General features: G+C 63.6%; 1 protein-coding gene and 1 long non-coding RNA gene across 6 annotated transcripts in view; one reads left to right on the forward strand and one right to left on the reverse strand.

Moving 5' to 3' along the window:
- The window catches only part of MAD1L1 (mitotic arrest deficient 1 like 1), a 286,697-nt gene that overhangs the window by 55,117 nt on the left and 213,718 nt on the right, over nucleotides 1-17,862 (reverse strand). For all 3 annotated transcript variants that reach the window (XM_086376992.1, XM_086376989.1, XM_086376994.1), the window contains one exon: nucleotides 15,513-15,703. Coding sequence is in view for 2 of the 3 variants with exons in the window: in XM_086376989.1 (XP_086233115.1) it covers nucleotides 15,513-15,703 (191 nt within the window). In the remaining variant the exon portion in view is untranslated. The remainder of the gene's footprint in view (nucleotides 1-15,512; nucleotides 15,704-17,862) is intronic.
- LOC147344684 (uncharacterized) lies at nucleotides 8,214-17,634 on the forward strand. Of its 3 annotated transcripts, none has more exons than XR_015155086.1 (4): nucleotides 8,214-10,450; nucleotides 11,280-11,377; nucleotides 12,036-14,158; nucleotides 17,101-17,634. It is a non-coding gene; the product is annotated as an uncharacterized LOC147344684 (long non-coding RNA). The 3 variants fall into 3 exon arrangements; XR_015155088.1 differs by having other exon boundaries at nucleotides 12,036-12,162; XR_015155087.1 differs by lacking the exons at nucleotides 11,280-11,377; nucleotides 12,036-14,158.

Consider the following 17,862-nt stretch of genomic DNA (forward strand, 5'->3'; position numbering starts at 1 on the left):
GGCCCACACGAGTGCAGCGTGGCTGCCGGAGGACGCGCGACGCACGACCGCGGCCCGGAGAGGCCCACACAAGGGCAGGGGGGCTGCGAAAGGCTCCCAGTGACCCCGCCTCCAGGCATTTCCATCCCGTGCAACCCATGAAAGAATAAAAAAAAGATACGCCACCCTAGCAGAAGCTGAAAGCTGGAGTGACCATGTTAATACCAAACAAAGCATATTTCAGAGCGAAGAATATTACCAAGGAAAATGGCTATTTGAAAACAATAGAGGGATTCATTTACACATGAAATGAAAGCCACCAGAAACGCAAGGGGGACAGACAGATCTGTAACTACGGTGGGAGATTTCAATAACTCTGTCCACTGACAGAAAGGGAAGGCAGGAAGCGAGTGCAGATTCAGAAGCTCTGACGAGCCTACCAAAAAACTGCCTCACACACTTACAGCATGCCTGCAGAATACAAATTACCTTCAAGTATTACGTACTCAGACAACATTCTGGACCCTAACACAAATTTAAGCAGATTTAAAAATAAGGTACGGGAAGATGTGTAGCATTAAGTGTCCACATCAGAAAAGAGAACGGGGTCAAACGGAGGCTGTAGCTTCACAGGAGTTCAGTGGATAAGGGGGCAAGCGTTTGATTCCTGGTTGGGGAACTAAGAGCCTGCAAGCTGTGGGGCACAGCCAAGAAGAAATTTTTGAAAAAAAAATAATAAACTAAAATAAAAAGGGCAAAGTCGACACAAAGTACGCAGAAGAAAGGAAAAAAGACCAAAGCAGAAGTCAGTGAAGTAGAAGGAGCACCGGGAAAAAACGAAACCAAAAGTGACCTTTTCAGAACGTTAATAAAGTTGATAAACTGGTCCGAGGAATCAGGAATAAAAGACACAAACTGCTGTTCAGTGTCATGAATGAGCGAGACGACAGCACCAGGAATTCTACAGGTTTTCAAAAGGACCAGAAAACATCATAAACAACTTTTTGCCAATAAATACAACAACTGTCATCAAATGGAGAAAAACTTCTGAAAGACACCAAATGACCAAAGCTCACCACAAAGGAAGGACGTAACCTCAACATCCTGCCTCTTCTCAAGGAAATGAGATCGCAGTGAAGAGCCTTCTCACAAAGAGGTGTCCGGGGCGGGATGGCTCTCCTGCTAAGTTCTATCGAGTATTTAAGGAACAAACTATGCCAGCTCTACGTGAAGTGTTTAGAGAAACAGAAGAGGAGAAACGCTCTCCAGCTCCTCATGAGTCAGGTGTCGCCAGGACACCACGGTCGGACAGCGGCATCACGAGGGACAAGGCGTGGCCCGATAATCCTCAGGAACACAGACGCAGAAATTCTGAGCGCAGCACTAAGCAATGCGTGTCCGATAACGCAGGTAATGAGGGTGATACCATTCTATCCCAGGAGGGCTTCCCAGGTGGCCCAGATGGTGAAGAATCCACCTGCCCAGCAGGAGATGCAGGAGACCCGGGTGCAATCCCTGGGTCAGGAAGATCCCCTGGAGAAGGAAATGGCAACCCACTCCAGTACTCTTGCCTGGGAAATCCCACGGACAGAGGAGCCTGGGGGCTGCAGTCCGTGGGGTCGGACAGGACTGAGCTCACGCACCACACTGCTCTTCCGGGAACGCAAGGCTGGTTTACTGCTATAAAGAGTAACTCAACACATTGACAAAGTAAAGAAGAAAAACCACGACATCTCAATAGATGCAGAGAGAGCATCTGACCACACCCGACACGGGTTCCTCAAAAACATTCGTCCGCAGACGAGACCAGGCCGGCATGTCCTCAGCCTGATAACGGGCATCTGCAACTGCCCACGGCTGACGCTACACTCTGGCTCCAGCTGAACGCATCCCTTCAGGGTGAACCCGGGGCAGCAAAGCTCCCGCTCCCACTCCCACTCAACACTGTTGTGGGGGTCCCGGCCAGGGAAAACAAGGCGGGAAAAAGAGACGCGACCCTCCAGCCTGGAGGCAGAAGCAGCTGTCACTGCTCACAGATCCCACCACCGTCTCTGCAGAAAATACCACACAACAGGTTAAAAGGCTACCAGAGCTCATATATGAGTTCAACAAGGCTGCATAAATAAAAGGTCCCTTTTATAAAAACGAACTATTTGTATATACTAGCAACAAAACGAAATTAAAAGTAAAAACCAGTTTATAATAGCATCAGACACACGAAACACTTAAGAGATAAACCCAACAGACAGACATGAGACTGTGCCCTAGAAATGGTAAGACACAGCAGAGACCATTCTCAGGCTGAAGATGCAACACTGCTGAGGGGCAGTTCTCCCCGGGGGACCCCAGCCGCAGTGTGGTCCTAACTGCACCTCAGCAGGCTTTTCCTGGAGAAGTCGACGAGCTGGGTCTAAAATGAATATGGAAATGCCGAGAACTAGAACCCCCCAAACTCTGAAGAAGAACCAAACTAGAGGTCAAGACCGAGCCTTGAAGATGGCAGAGAGAGGGGCTGGCTCACCACCACGGCCCCTCGGCCTCTCCTGACCCTGCTCCTCCCAGCCGCTCGCCCGTCCCAGACACACACACACAGACACTCACTCTTTTGTACATACACACACACTGACACCACTCGCACACACACACACTTTTGTACACTCTTGTACACACACTCTCCCGCACACTCGCACACTCGCACACACACACAATACTTGTACATACACTCTCTTGTATACAAACACACATGCTCTTGCAGACACACACGCTCTCTCTCGCATACACACAGCCTGCAGTCCTGCTGCAGACATGCCAGGAGCCTCCCTGCCGCCTCTACGTGCACCCTGACGCTTGTGTGGCGTCTCCGTTTCACGCCGGGCTGCACAAGCGTGTCCGGCACAAACGTCCGGCATGATGACCCAACAGCCGCGGTCTCCCTCCATCAACAGAGCGGCGTGGATGGGAGGAGAGGGCTCTCTCCTCTCACCCGAGCTGCCTCCTCTGCCACTACCGCTGGATGCGGGCACACGACGGCGGGACACGACGGCGGGACCGGGCCTGATCGCGAGGACACGCCCACTGCAGGACGAGGCCTCCATGTTTGGAGCAGGTGACCAGCCTGGGAAGCCCGCCCAGCCGGCGCTGGGGGAACCACAGGAGCACGGGTGACGTCCGGAGGCCCGCCGAGCCCACGTGCGCGGGCCGGAGCGACCACCCCCCACCCCGCACCCGACCGTCTGCACCGGCCTTGTTTTCCATCTCTGGCAGGGATGAGGATCTGATCTCCAGACAGAATTTTCTCTCTTCCTTTTTAATTAGTACTTGGTAACATCACCAAGCTGTGAGTTTATGGCTTTGTAGATCTTGTGTTTTTGACACTAATTACTCACAAAGGCTTTTTAAGCTCCATTTCAACTCTGCAACTGACACGCTGGTAATTAAACGAGAGAGGAAGTGGCAACAGACTTCACCCCCGGCCCTTCCCACCTGAGCGCTGGGCTTCACGTGGCTGCAGCCCCCGCGGCCCCGAGGCTTCAGCCCGGCAGCCGGAGGTGGTCCGTCCAGGGTGCCGCTGCAGCCTTCCCTGCTCAGGGTCTGGCCCTGCTGTCCATTCTGGAGCTAGATCGCACGTCCTTGAAGTGGGAAAGGAGCCGGAAGTGGACGCTTCCCCAAGGATCCCGAGGGTCCAAACCTGTGGGGTGCCCGGTGCCCCCAGGACAGGCTGGCCCCCTCCTCGGGGCTCCTGTGCCCACATGGCCTCTTGGCCAGTCCTCAGTCGGACGTGTGCCGGGCACTGGTGCGTGCAGCTGCAGAGCTGACCCTTCCTCCCCAGCTCCCCCTGCAGAGCAGTGGAGTCAGGGGACGGGAGGGCAGGGCAGGGAGTGTGAGGGTTACGAGGCGTGGCCACCGCTGTCCTCCTCTCAGGATGGAGCAGACTGGGGGGCCGGGACCAGTGTGTCTGAGCCCCAAGCTGGAGGATGGGCTGCAGGGGAGGGCTGGAGTAAGACGTCAACGGCTGGCCAATCTCGGGGCTTCTGGAGCCGACGTGGCCCCCCTGGAGCCCCCAGGGGGTAGGGTGGCTGCAAGGAGGACCTGCACGCAGGAGCTCCAGTGACTGCCTAGACCCACTGCAGCCGGGCCGGCTCCTTGCGACTCCCCACACCCCTGTACAGCTGGTCAGCTCCCTGTGTCCTGATGGGGAGGTGGCCTCCTGTCTTCCTGGTAGAACCCAGAGGCTCTCTGACGAACGATAAATCAACCCAACAGGGTCCGGCCCTCCCCTCTTGTTTCCAACCCGGGCAGTGCCCGCCCGGTGTGATGGAGCTGGACCTGGGGAAGGGTCGCGGTGGCCAGGCGGGCTGAGGTCCTGGCGCCCTTCTGAGGGCTGGGGCTCGGGGAGTGGGCCGGCTTCATTAGTCTGCCCGCCTCTGACCGTGCTGGGACTCCCTTAAATACAATTGGTTAGTCACAGTTTAAGGTTCTTTATTGCAATTCTATTTTAAGATGCAATTAAAACATCTCATTGTTGAAGCACACGGTTCCTACTGGGCTTTTCTATTACGGAGTCAAAGCCAAAGGTGGGGGTGGAGACCGGGCCGAGACTCGTTTCCAAGGCAGTGAGTTTGGTCAGGACTCATCTCCTGTAGAGAAGCCCCCACCCCATAAGACACCTTCCCCAGCACAAGCCAGGGCCTGAGACCCCCCGAGCTCCGCACTGTGCCCTGTCCAGGCACTGCCACTCTGTTGGCCCAGGCAGGTCCTGAGGTCCGGCCGTGTTGAAGGCACGTCCTCTGGGCCCGCTCCCAGGGGCTCCATGCTGACGCCAGGTGGCACGCCCTCAGCCAGCAGCAGCTTCTCACGCTGCCCTGCCGCCCAGCTGCGCCAAGGCGCGCGATTTCCAGGCGGCTCAGAGTACAGGTGGGGCAGGGCTGTCCTTTGCTCTGGCTGGACGGCGCCTTGCTGCCAGGATGGATGACGTAGACGCCACCAAGGGAGGCCCCCGCCGAGGGCGCCCGTCTGACGAGTCACCCGGGGCGTCTGCCCAGTGCTAGGACCCACGGGGCATCGGGCGTAGGATGAGCGCCAGGCAGTCACCACCTGGATCGGCGGGGTGGAAGCAAAGGGTCCCGGCTCCCTGGCCCCTGCTGGGCCCCGGCGGGAGATGCTGCGTGTGCACCTGAATTCACCCGCGGGTGCCCCATGCCCCCACTGCCGACAGTGGGAGCAAAAGGGAGGAAGGGCTTCATTCTCCGCACAGAACGCCCGGGGATGCAGTCTGCGTGTGCACAATGTGTGAAGTGCATTTTCTGTTTCATCAGCACCTCAGCCTGCATGCAGCCGTGCTCGGCTTCCAGACGCGCTTCGCGGGGCTTTCCTCATCCTGCTGACAGCGCTGCATTTGCATTGACCACATTCATTTAAAAAAGAAATTTCCAAACACATCCTGCAGCTGAATTTGCTCTTTGGCCCCAAGAATGGAATACAGATAATCTCCTCACTTCTTGAAGGTATCTTCCTGTGATTTAATTTCAGAAATGATTTTTGCAAAGGCCCCTCACGTTCACAACTGTCCGGGGAGAGGAAATTACTCTCTTTGGGGAGTTGGAAGACCACAGATTGTTCCCAACTTCGCCGGCCTTTTCTGCCGAGTAAGCACCAGCTTTGTGTCAGGACACGGGACCCAGGACTCACACGCTGCAGCCTTGGGGCAGAGAGCCAGGCATGGGTGGGGGGCAGAGGCCAAGCTCAGTGAGCTCTGAGGGCGCACGTTGGTTCAGGGCGACCCTGCAGAGCCGATCCTGCAGGAAGGCTTGAGTGCCCCGCCTCGGCCTCCCTGAGCCAACGTGACTCCGGGGAGTCAGTCAGGGCTCTGACGCCCGCTGCTCCCGCGAGGCAGAGGGTTCCCGATCACACTGCCTTCCCCGCAGCCTACTCACGGCCGAGAGTGCTCCTGGGGCTTGGGTCCACCAGGGCTGGGAGGGCGCACGAGGGGAGGCCGGTGAGGGGTTGCCGGCCCTTCTGCACTCTGGTAGCAGGAGAGCATGCGGGCTGGGCCCAGGTGGGGAGATGGGATCCCACACATTGCTGTCCTTCCCTCCAGGGAGGACGGCCACCCGGATTAGGAAAACACTGCTTAGTTTCCTGGCAGGGCATGACCTTAAGGGGAAGTCTCATCTCCCGAGTAGCCTGGCAGGGCTTCTGTCTGAACACAGCTCAGGCTCGCCAGTCTGAGCGGCTTCCCTGGGCCTCGCTCCTGGGCCAAAGCTCCTGGGGCTGCGACGCCCCCTCGGGCTTCCAGGCCCCCATCCTGGGTGCTGGGCAGGGGAGCGGGGCACGTGGCCACCGCAGCAGAGCTGGGACCTCAGGCCACAGCGACGAGCCCGAATCCCATCTGAGAGGGGCGGGGGCCTCGCCAGGGTGGGCGTGTCGGGCGGCTCACAGTCCCCGAGCCGGGCTGAGAGCCCGCATCTGAGAGCGGTCTGGTGACATCATGTGATTTAAAAGTTAATTAAACGGAGGGGGACAAAGTGTAACAGCCCCACTGTTTATCTCCAAGCAGTGTTTGGAAGGAAAGGGGGAAACTAACAAGCAGCTCTGAGGTACTGCGTTAGGAGTGATCACGTCACTAAATCACCTGGTGTCCACGGTGGGCTTCCCGCTGCTCAGGTGCCCCTCCTGGCCTGGCACCTGCGGGCGGGAGCCAGGGCGGGGGCTCCGAGCCCAGGGGCCCCAGCTGCCCAGAAGGCGCACCCCCAGACGCAGGCGGGCCTCTCGGTCCAGGCATGGGTGCCCCTGTGGACGGAGGGAGGAGAGGCCTGGTGACCAGGGCCTGACCGTGGCCAGGACCCGCTGGACAGACACTCACTGGGGTCAGCCCCTCTGGGGGGCTCCTCCAGCATCTGGTAGGGGGAGCGTGGCAGGAGCTTAGCGGGGCTGGGGGGCTCAGTCCTTCCCGGCCCCTGCGACCTCCTTCAGGCTGAACCAAACGAGCCCCCTTCATCCTCTGCAATCCCCGGGCACCCTGCCATCCAGGGACCTGTGCACAGCCCTCCTGCTGGCGTCCCAGGCACCATGTGGCCGGGCAGGTGGCGGGGGAGCGGGCAGGTGGGAGGGCGGCAGGCAGGTGAGGGGTACCAGGCAGGTCGGGGGACCATGCAGGTAGGGGGGCTGGGCAGGCAGGTGGGGGGGGCGGGCAGATGGGGGGAGCGGGCAGGTGGGGGGGTACCAGGCAGGTGGGGGGGCCAGGCAGGTAGGGGGGCTGGGCAGGCAGGTGGGGGGGCGGGCAGGTGGGGAGGCTGGGCAGGTGGGAGGGGGGTAGGCAGGTGGGGGAGGGGCAGGCAGGTGGGGGGGCAGGCAGGTGGGGGGCCGCCCTGGAGCCTGGGTCTAGCCCCCGGAAAGGTCTGCTTGGAGCTGGCTGAGCCGCTCCTGTGAGTCACCAGGTAACAAGCGGCCTCCCCAGTTCCCGCGGGGGCGCTCTGGCGAGGGCCACGATTGATGGCCCTCACGGTGAAGTGTAATTACCAGCTCACTCCCTGAGCACCAGGCACATCCATCCACATGCCCGCTGAGGCCCTCATCACTGAGCAGGAGGCCCTGCACCACCTCTGCGCCTGCACGGCCTCCGCGTCCCCTGGTCCTGATGCCCGAGCTCTTCTGCGGGCCTTGGGCCCCACGAGCCGGCTCTGAACCCACAGGGCACACCCTATGACCCGCCCACAGCTGCCCACGGGGCCCCCCTGCTCACAGGGCAGACCAGGAGCAACCTAACCCCTCAGCAGACACGGAGGGGCAGAGACACAGTGGAACCCCCGCCTGACGACAGCCCACAGGACCCTGGAGGGACCCAGGCCCTGCCCCCCTCCTGTCCTGGAGGACCTGGCGTCCTCCTGGGAGACGGCTGGCACTGCCAGGGGGGAGCTCACCCGAGGGAAGCCCCATCAGCAATGTCACCAGTCCCCGCCCCCCGAGAGGCCAGGGCAGCTGCCCCGCCCGGGCAGGCAGAGTTGGGGCGGGGAGATCCACTCCCGGCACCGGCAGGACCCTGACGGGCTGACCACCGCTCCTCCCCGCGGCCGCCCAGGACGTGTGGGATCTCCCGGATCAGGGATCGAGCCTGCGTCTCCTGCACTGTATGAGCTGTTTGCGTATTTTGGAAAGGAAGCCCTTGTTGATAATGTCGTTCGCAAATGTTTTCTCCCAGTCTGTAGGCTGCCGCTCCACTCTGTTCATGGTTTCCATTACTGTGAAAAAGCTTTCAGGTTTGATTCAGTTCAGTTCAGTTCAGTCGCTCAGTCGTGTCCGACTCTGCGACCCCATGAATTGCAGCACGCCAGACCTAGGTTTGATTAGGTCCCACTTATTTATTTTTGTTTTTATTTCTATTGCCTTCGGAGACTGATATAAGAAAACACTGCCGTCATTCACACCAGAGAACGCTGTGCCAGTCCTCTCTTCTAGGAGTTCCGAGTGTGACGGTGTCCTGCTCTGTATTTGGGTCTTTAAGCCGTTTCGTGTTTCTTCTCGTGTATGGTGAGAAGGTGTGCTGAAACTGCACTGATCTACGCGCGGCGGTACAGCTTTCCCAGTACCACTTGCTGGAGTTATCTTTCCTCCGTTGCGCGTTCTCGCCTCTTGTTTGTGGATTAACTGGCTGTGGGTGTCTGGGTCTGCTGCCAGCACTCTGCCAGCGCTCTGGTCTGCCTCGTTGATCCACACGTCTGGTTTCTGTGCCAGAACCATGCTGTTTTGAAGACTGTAGCTCTGAAGCATCGTCTGACGTCTGGGAGGGTCATGCCTCCAGCTTTGTTCTTTTTGCTCAGGATTGCTTTGGCAATTCTGGGTCTTCTGTGGTTCCATTAAGTTTTAGAGTTATCTGTTCTGGCTCTGTGAGAAATATCAGGGGTGACGGACGGGACTGAGTCAGACGGTGTTGGGCAGCACTGGCTGAAGCGCCTCACTCCTCAGCAGCCCCAGACTCGTGGACACAGCCTGTCCCGCGTGCACACGGGCTCTGGTGGCTGACCCCGAGGGCAGGGCAGGCCAGGCCGCCCGGGAGAGGAGAGGAGGGGGAGGCCGCGCAGGAGGTGTGCTGGGGGGGAGCACCACAGCAGACGACGCCTCCGGGGCGACAGCCGGCCGCACCTCGCCAGGGGGCTGGGCCCGGGGACGTCTCGCCCCAGGATGCTGGTGCCCGGTCAGGGGTGTGCTCGGCACCTTCTTGGACTCCCGGCCAGAGGCACAGGTGGGGGCTGGGACCCGTGGGTCTGGGCTCCGAGGAGGGCTCTGGGCTAGGCTCCGTCCCCGCCCTGTGCCCGCCAGGGACAGGTCACAGGGACAGTGTTAGCACTGGACTCGCTGCCCCGCAGCCCAGACCTCCTTCCTGCACACGTTAATTAGGGCAGAGTACACAACGGTGTTTTGAAAAACATGTTTCTATGTGATTGCTTTTTTAATTGGTTAGCTTAACATTTGAAATTTGATTTAATTTCAGCTTGATTTTCCTCACCACGGGGTCAGGCTGAGAGCCAGGTAAATCGCTGCAGGAGCTCCATCGTTAACAGTGGGGGTTCGGGGGCATGCGTGCCAGAGCCTGCAGGCTGGCATCAGGGCTTCATCTCAGCTGAGTCGGGGGAGGGGGATGGGGAGCCTGCAGCCCCCGGGTCAGAAGCTGCCTGTGTCGGGCCCCGTGAGCTGGAGGCTCCCTGGGAACCCTCTGTGTGGTGAGGAGTTGGGGCTGCTGCAGGCCGAGCGGGCGGCCATGAGCAGGCAGTCGGCGGGTCTCTGAGCGGCAGCTGTCTGCACGTGCCGCCGGCCAGGTCTGTCATTTACTTAACGCTTTTCTTTAAATCAACTATCCTTATCAACTTAAGTAGGCTCAGCTTGGAAGGAAGCTTTGCATCACCAGCCAAGGTGAAAGCAAACGCTGCCTGCCATGGGGTAACCACGGAGACGAGGTCAGCACTCACAAAACAGCAACACCGAGCCTCGCCCACATCGGGGTGGGGGGGTGGGGGGGCAAGCCCACGGCTGGTGGGGGAGGGGACCGGGGGAGTCAGCCAGCACAGCCAGGCCAGCCCCAGAGAAGCGCCCCCGCCCCACCGCGGGAAGAAGACAGCGGGGCAGGAGCTGCCCCTGGCAGTGCCTCAGAGAACCCACCACCGTCACCAGCTGGGAGTCGGCAGAAGAGCACTGGCAGGGAGGACTGGCCGGGGGTGCACCCCGCCCCCTACAGCTCCCTTCTCAGCTCCAAGCCTGCCCCAGACACGCGCTGACCCTGGGACTCTGAACGCCCGTCCTGACCTGAGGATTTCTGACCTGAAAGCAAGCCACCTCTCCCATGTAAGGGGAAACCCGGCCCCCAACCCAGGCTGGCTGCAGGAAGCCGGGCGCGTGAGGGGCGCGTGAGGGGCCCCTGCCCATGAGACCAGCACCCCCAGGCTCCTGACTCCCCAGGCCCCGGGGCTCTGGCTCCCAGGTGAGTTAAGCTACAAGACTGCGTGCGGGTAGGGCAGGGTTAAGCGGGCCCTGCACCCTGGCCCAGTCACCTCGCTCGTCCAGCCCTGAGGTCCGCCGGGCCCTGAGGAAGGAGGGTGAGCTGGGGCCCCGCCCTACGGCCCTGCCGGGGGGCTCCACCCATCTCCAGGGGCGCTTGGTCACTGCACTCACAAGCCCTTTCCCGAAGGGGTGCAGCTGTGAGCCACGGAGGGGCCATGTGGAGGAGGGCAGCCCCCAGACCCAGGCCAGGGGCCCCCACCGGTGACAGCAGGGCCCCTCCCCGCCTTGAGGCTGGAGGACAGGCGGTCGGTGGGTCTTAGGGAAGCCGGAGAGCAGGGCCGTGACAGGCGGGGCTGAGGGGCAGGACGGGGGGCAGCTCCCCTCGGCCCCTACCCTGCAGTGAAATGACAGCGAGGCTGCCCCGCGGCAGGGTCACCGTCAGAGTGCCCAGCCTGCCCAGCGGGCCCAAGACTCCAGCTCCCCGAGGGGCTCTGCTGGGTTCCTGCGCCACAGCCGTGCCCCCATGACAGACACAGCCCGGCCCGGCCCCAGCTCCGAGGGAACCACGCCGGACGCTGGGCCATGCAGGGAACCCCGTGCTCCCTTCCATCTCCTGGAAAAACTGCTTTAATATTCTTCACAGCAGCAGCGCCTTGGAGGAGGGGCAGACAGACCGCGGCGCCCAGGCGGGTGGGGCTGAGAGCCGTGGGGGGCCGTTCCCGGGAGACCGGAGGCCGCTCACGCGGCCCCCGGAGGAGCACCTTCCACGAAATTTGACGTGAACTAATGAGGTTTGCACAATTAATCAGGACCAGCAGCCCGGGGGACTTGGCATCAGCCTGGGGGACTCGGCATCTGCCCGGGAGACTCAGCATCTGCCAGGGCGGCCACCAGACGAGTGCTCCTGGTCAGTCCTGCGGCGTCGGCTCGGGGGGAGGCCCAGGTCCCCGGGGAGGGCAGGCGGTCCTGCACCGGGAGTCTTGGCTGCATGAGCTGGACGAGGGCACCGGGTGACCCACTAGGCCTTGGGACCGCAGTCCAGCCCAGCGGTGGACGGCACCAGCCCTGGGGTCCTCTGGTGGGCCCTTCCCAGGCCCACGGCACCCGACCTGGTGCCCTGTGACCAGGTTAGGACGCCTGTGCTGGGCCGGGGGGAGGGTATGAGGGCCCCGAGCCAAGCGCTGAGTGAGGCTGGGGGCAGCGAGGCCTGGGCCTGCAGGGAAGGGTGGGGGGTGGCACACGAGCTCAGGGGCAGAGCCCCCTGGGGATGGCCTTCGAGGACAAGAAACTGCTGGCTCTGTGGTTGGGGGCGTTCTTGGGTCAGCCCCCAAGTTGCTGAGAGGCTCTTGTTTGAGGCAGTCACTAGGCGTCTGCTGGCTTTGGGGCGCCCAGAGTCACCCACACCTGCACCTCACATGCCTGCTCCTTGGCCCCATCATGGGCGAGCTGTGTTCAATTACAAACTGTCACCAGGTCCAAAAATCTAGGGGACAGAGTGGCCAGGGCCGGGCCTCCCACGGCTCTGAGTCCTCACTGTCTCAGGCCTCTGCTCTCACTGCCCACAGCCCGTACCCCAGCGCCCTGCCGTGCAGAGAGAGGCATGGGGACAGCCTCCGCATCCCAGCGTGACCCCGAGGCCCAGCGCAGGCAGGTGCGCTCGGGTGAGGAGCCCCGGATCGCGGCCTAGCCCAGGTCAGCATGGGCGGAGGGGGCGCTCTGAGCCCCACACCCGCCCCCCAGCCGAGAGCTGTCACTGGCAACCCCGACTGCCTTCCCAGCAGAGCCTGCTGGCTCTGGCCTGCAGCCCTGAGCCCAGGCCGCACCGAGCTCCGCCATGGCCTGGCTCGTGCTTCGGTCTGGCTCCAGCATAGTCCATTCTCTTCTCCAGCCCCAGCCCTGGCTCGGGCGGCTGTCTCCAGGGAGGCAGAGGCGGTGGGCAGAGGACGCCCGGGGTTGGGGAGGGGGGGGCTTCCTGGCCCTTCCTGCCTCCACAGGGAGCTCTCCATGCTCCCACCCCCACGAATGCAGCAGGCTGCTGGCCTCTGTCCAGCGGACAGGACGCCTGTGCCAGGGCAGGGTGGGCCTGTGAGCCAGGGTGGTGAGGGGCCTGCTCCCCCCACGAGGTTGGGGTGGGGTGGGGGGGCCGCAAACACGCTCTGCTCATCCCAGCCGCTTTCCCAGACGCAGCGGGCAGCTGGGGTGCACGCCCACCCCCGGGGGCGCCTGCACACCGGCCCCTCTGGGACGCGCATGGGGCCACGGGGGCCTCAGCCTGAGTCTCTGACCCCTGACAACAGGCACCCTGGGGCGGACCCTGCTGTGCCGATCCGCAGGGACCAACAGGCGGGGCGTGCTGGACAGGCCGTGAGGGGGCAGGGTGTCCGGTCAGTGGGGACCAGGCCCCTCCACCTGTAGGCAAGCACCTGGGGCCCCAAGGGGCAGCTAACAGCCTGGCAGGCGGGACAGGAGCGGCCACCCTCTGGCTGCTCTGCTGGTCTCTGTGGGGAAAGCTCTGGACGCCAGAGGACCAGCTGACACTTGCCGGGGGCTGGGCGCTCGGGGCGGCTCAGGACCCCGACGCTGGTACCAGGCAGCCTGGAGACTGCAAGGACCCATCCCACTGCACTGCCCACGGCGGATTTCTCAGGGGGCGGGGCTGTGGGCTCCTGGGAGGCGCGCTGACTGGGCATGAGGGGACAAAGGCAGGCGGGGCCCCCCGCACATCCATGTGCCCTGCCAGCGCACACACGGAGCCACGAGAAGGTGCCCCGCCTGTGGGCACTGGGGACAGTCACACCTTGAGGTTCTGGCCCACAGTCCAGCACCATAACCCCCGCCTGACGGCAACGCCTCAGGAGTCACATCCGTGCCGCAGACACTGACCCACCGCCAGCTCAGGGCCACAGCCGATGCCGAAGGGACGTGGGGCTGTGGGGAGGAGCAGACGCCCCCAGGATGACCCCCAGGATGACCCCCATGGCGCGCGGGAGCGGGCCCAACGCGCAGGCTCTGCCGCCAGACTCCGCTCCCTGCTTCCGACCCTTGGGGACCTGCCGCCCACTCTGGGCCCGAGGCCAGGCTGAGAACGAGACCAGCTCCCCGGGTGGACTCGCCTCAGGGCCGGGCTGGGAGGGCAGGGGGTGAGGGTGGCCCTGGCTTCCTGCAGAGGCTGCACCTGAGCTGGGCCGGCTCTGCTGACCTGGACGCGCCGAGCGGGGGCAAGGCACACCAGGTGCAGAAAGAGGGGAGCCGGCCGGCAGACCCCGGACCCCAGCCCATCCAGCTGCACGCCAGCCTCCGTGCCGCCCGCAGACTAAGGCTGCGTTTACGTGGTCACGCGGCCGCAAAGGTTTAAGCCTGTTTACAGCAGCTTCATCCGTAATTGCTAAAGCCTGGGAACGACCACGTCCTTCAGTAAGTGATGGACAAGCTAACTGTGGATGTCCAGACGGGGAAGATGGCTCAGAGCCAAAGAGGAACCAGCCGTCGAGTCAGGAGAAGAGCTGGGGCTCGGCCGGGTCACTAACCGAGGGAGCCGGCCTGTGAGCCCACTGCCTCCGGGAAAGGCAGAGCCACGGAGCCGGCGATGAGCACAGGGCTGCCCAGGGCACGGCGGCTCGCATCTGTCAAAACCCACAGACCCTGACGACACGCGGGTGAGCCACGGACTCCACGGTCACAGCGACACGTGAGGCCTGCTTCTTTACTCCTAACAGAGCCGCCCCTTGTGCAGGCCCAGGGGCCCAGCTCCGCCCCACGGCCCCTCCCACGGCGGGTGTGGGCGCACACACCGCGGCCCTGGCGCGGGCGAGCGAGAAGCAGCCACCCCCCCCCCCCGGATCCCTGGGCCCTGGTCCCCTGGGGTCTCAGACAGCAGGGCCGCCGTGACCCTGGGTGACGCGGGGCGTCCAGAACTCCCACCGTCCTCACAGCTCAACAGGGACCCCGGCTGCCAGTTCCTGGGACAGACCTTGAGGACACGCCTGAGGGCTCTGGGCCCACTCCTGGGGGCGGGCGGGCCGGGGCCAGGCCCTGCGGGGCGACAGCGGGGCTGAGCTCTGGCAGGCGGCCCCCCCCTCCGGGCTGCCCAGGCCCGCCCTCCCCGCTGCACACCTGTGCCCCCGACCTTGCACACCTGTGCCCCCGACCTTGCACACCTGTGCCCCCCGACCTTGCACACCTGCGCCCCCGACCTTGCACACCTGTGCCCCCGACCTTGCACACCTGCGCCCCGACCTTGCACACCTGTGCCCCCCGACCTTGCACACCTGTGCCCCCCGACCTTGCACACCTGTGCCCCCCGACCTGCGACAGCGCGGCTGTTTCTGCCCCCAGCACCCCTGTTGCCTGTGAAACCACCTCTGGGAAAACAAAGTCAGCCACGGAGGCTGCCGTTGTCTGCGGTCATTCCTCAGCCGGGCCCGCGGCCCCGGGACCCTGTGTCCATCCCAGGCAGCAGGGCCGGCCTCCGCTCCCACCAGCTCCCCCGAGACCCTTCCGTGGAGCTCGGCTGGCCGGGAATCCTTCTGACCCCTGGGGCCAGGCAAGGTGGGCCCTGAGTCCCAGTGCAGTGAGACGGGCGCTCCGCCTGGAGAGCAGGGCCCCGCCGGCCACCTGCTCTCTGGGTCCCTCCCTCAGCCCACACTCTGCGCGTGCTCTGAGCCAGCAGGCAGGGGGCCGTGCCAGACACGGGGCTCCCGCCCGACTCAGCGCCCTGGGGGTCCAGCAAGAGGGCAGAGGTGCACTGAGCTGCTTAGACTTCCCACCGTCGGGTGTGGCAGGACGAAACCACCCTGTCAGACCCCAAAAGCCCACCCCAGGGCCCCCAGCCGCGGGAGCAGCTCGGGTTCGGGGCTTTCTCCCTGGTCCCGCCCCCGCCGTCCAGCTGCACCCGTGGGTGCACTGAGGGCCCTTCCCTGACTTCACCGTTCCTCAGCCCCCAGAGGGCACTGCAACGCAGAGCCCTGTCCCCCTGCCCCCAGGGTGCGGACGCCGAGGGAGAGGGCAGGGAGGGGCCGGGGCTCGGGGGCACCGCGTCCCACCTTGAAGATGAGGCAGTCGGCCTTCTGCTCGGCGTACATGGAGGTCAGCCGGTACTGGCTCTCCGTGGTGATGTCCACCTGGTAGCCCGTCAGCGTGTAGCACACTTTCCGGAACTCCTGGATCTTGGTCTGGAAGACCTCCTTCAGCCGCTGGTTCTTCAGCTCTGCACTCTCCACCTGCTTCTTCAGCTCTGTGGGGAGGGAGAGGCAGTCAGCTCCCTGGGGTCTCAGGAGGACACTCAGGGGCAGCAGCGCGTTGACTGAGGGGTGAGGGGGGTGCACGCCACGTCGGGGCCAGGCAGCCACGCGCGGCTCCTGACGAGGATGACGAGCCGGGCAGCAGGCAGGCTCCTCCCTCCTCTGGGCCCAGACGGGGACCCCCACCCCGCACCCCAGCCCCAAGTCCTTCCCGTCAGCCCGGGGAGCGGCAAACACTTCCCAGGCCGCCACTGAGAAGCACGGGGGTGGGGGCCACGGGAGCGAGGTCATCCGGAGATTTGGGATCACGCTGCCCGTGGTTCCCTGGCTGGCCTCCTGGAGACCAGATGCTGGGAGAAGACAGGCTCCCTGGGTGTGGAGTCGGGCAGGGCACCCTGGGCCCTGTCCTAACTGGACAGCTCAGGGCAGGGCCCTCGGGCCACCTGCCGGGGAGAAAGCAGCTGTGGAAGCCACCAGGAGCGCACACAGCGGCCACCTGAGTCCTCCCCGCGGCGCCGTCCCGGGAGTTACACCTCGGCTCAGCCCCATCATCAGCGAGCCGGCTACACATGGGCACACGAGGCGCCTGTGAGGCCCGATGCTGCCCGGGGGTGCAGCACCCCAGGCCTCCAGACTCAGCCTAGTGTGTGGCCTGCCCTCCCCGAGGACCGCCCCCGCCCTGGCTGACCCTCAGGACCCAGGGCGTCTGCTGCAGGTGTGGGCGCCCTGGCGGGGCTGCTTTCAGATGAACAGATGTCATCAGGCTCTCTTTCAGAGGAGGCATCGGGGCAGGCGGGCAGGGAGCCTACATTCCAGGGAGAGAGATCTCCCACCTCTGCCCCCCACGCTGGTTCCAGGGGTCATCGGGGTGCAGCCGTGTTGAGGCTTAGGGTAGACTAAGCGGGCCAGAGGGCCGGGCACTGCTGAGGTGGGAGGGTGGCAGCCACCGGACAGGCCCCAACACGCGCAGCAGCCACCGCAGCCACGAGGTGCGTGCAGGGTCCCCCACTTCACAAGCACGAACTTAGGCGACCGACCACTGACCGCAGATCTGCGTCAGAGGCGGGGCCCTCTGACCCCGGACCTCAGGACCCGCACAGACTCCGCAACACACCAAGGTTCTAGCACATTTCCCCGGTCTCGTCTCCACGGCCTGCAGCGCTGGGGCAGCCTGGCAGCTGCCGCCCCCGGCCCTGAACCAGGGACCCCGACACCAGGCCTCTCCATGGCCCCTGTGCTCCTGGACGGCCTCCCGCCCTGAAGGCCTGAGGGCCGCCCTCACTCCAGGGCCGAGCCTGGGGATGGGGCCCTTGATCGACTGAGTAATCAGACTCCGAAGTTAGAAAGGCGGCCGGCCACTCTGACCTCAGGTTCTCCTCTTGTCCCACAGCTGAGCCACCGAGGATGGGCCGTTAACGGGGGAAAAACCTGCTCTGGAGGAAGCGCTCATGGCTGAGCTCGTGGGGGCGTCTCACCCAGGACACAGGCTGCACCGCCCATGAGCTCTCGGACGCCGGACGCACGCAACCTGGCCGTGAGGGGGAAGCCCGCTGTGTGCAGACGTGGCCTGTTCTCCCACCAACAGACCCCACAAGCAGGCGGGTGACTCGAGCCACCTGCTGCCTGGGGACCTGCCACGGACCTGCAAGGCAAGGCCGGGACGGAGGGCTCAGGGGCAGCGTCCTACAGGCGGAGGGCACCTGGCACCGGGCGGCCTGGTCCATGGGGGCAGGCCGGGGGCGGTAGAGCCCGCTGAGCGGGCGAGTCCGGGGAGGACCCCAGGGGTGGCCCCTTTGATTCGGAGCAGAGTCAGTGTCTTGACCTGCTCCCACGATCCGTGTAGCTCAATCGCTTACATAAACATGAATGAATAATTCACAGAATGGCTTGGATTAAATAAAAGATATGCCCTCCTCCGTGGAAACAGCATCACTCTGGCCCAGCCTCTCCCAGAGTGAGCAGAGGCCTCCCCTGGCAGGACTGGGGACCCGAGACCTGGAGCCTGCGGCACAGTCACAGCCGTCCCACCAGGGCCCAGGCCAGCCTCGGGCCTGGCCTGCTGGCGATGGCTACTCTCGGCCGACAGCAGCCAGCAGACAGCGGCTGCCCAGCTCGCTGAGCTCCCGCCCCAGTCCTCACTGCCCCAGACCTC

This window comes from Bos grunniens, chromosome 25 (genome assembly GCF_055505025.1).
Source record: "Bos grunniens cultivar Pamir isolate PY7600 chromosome 25, Bosgru_T2T1.0, whole genome shotgun sequence".
NCBI lineage: Eukaryota > Metazoa > Chordata > Mammalia > Artiodactyla > Bovidae > Bos > Bos grunniens.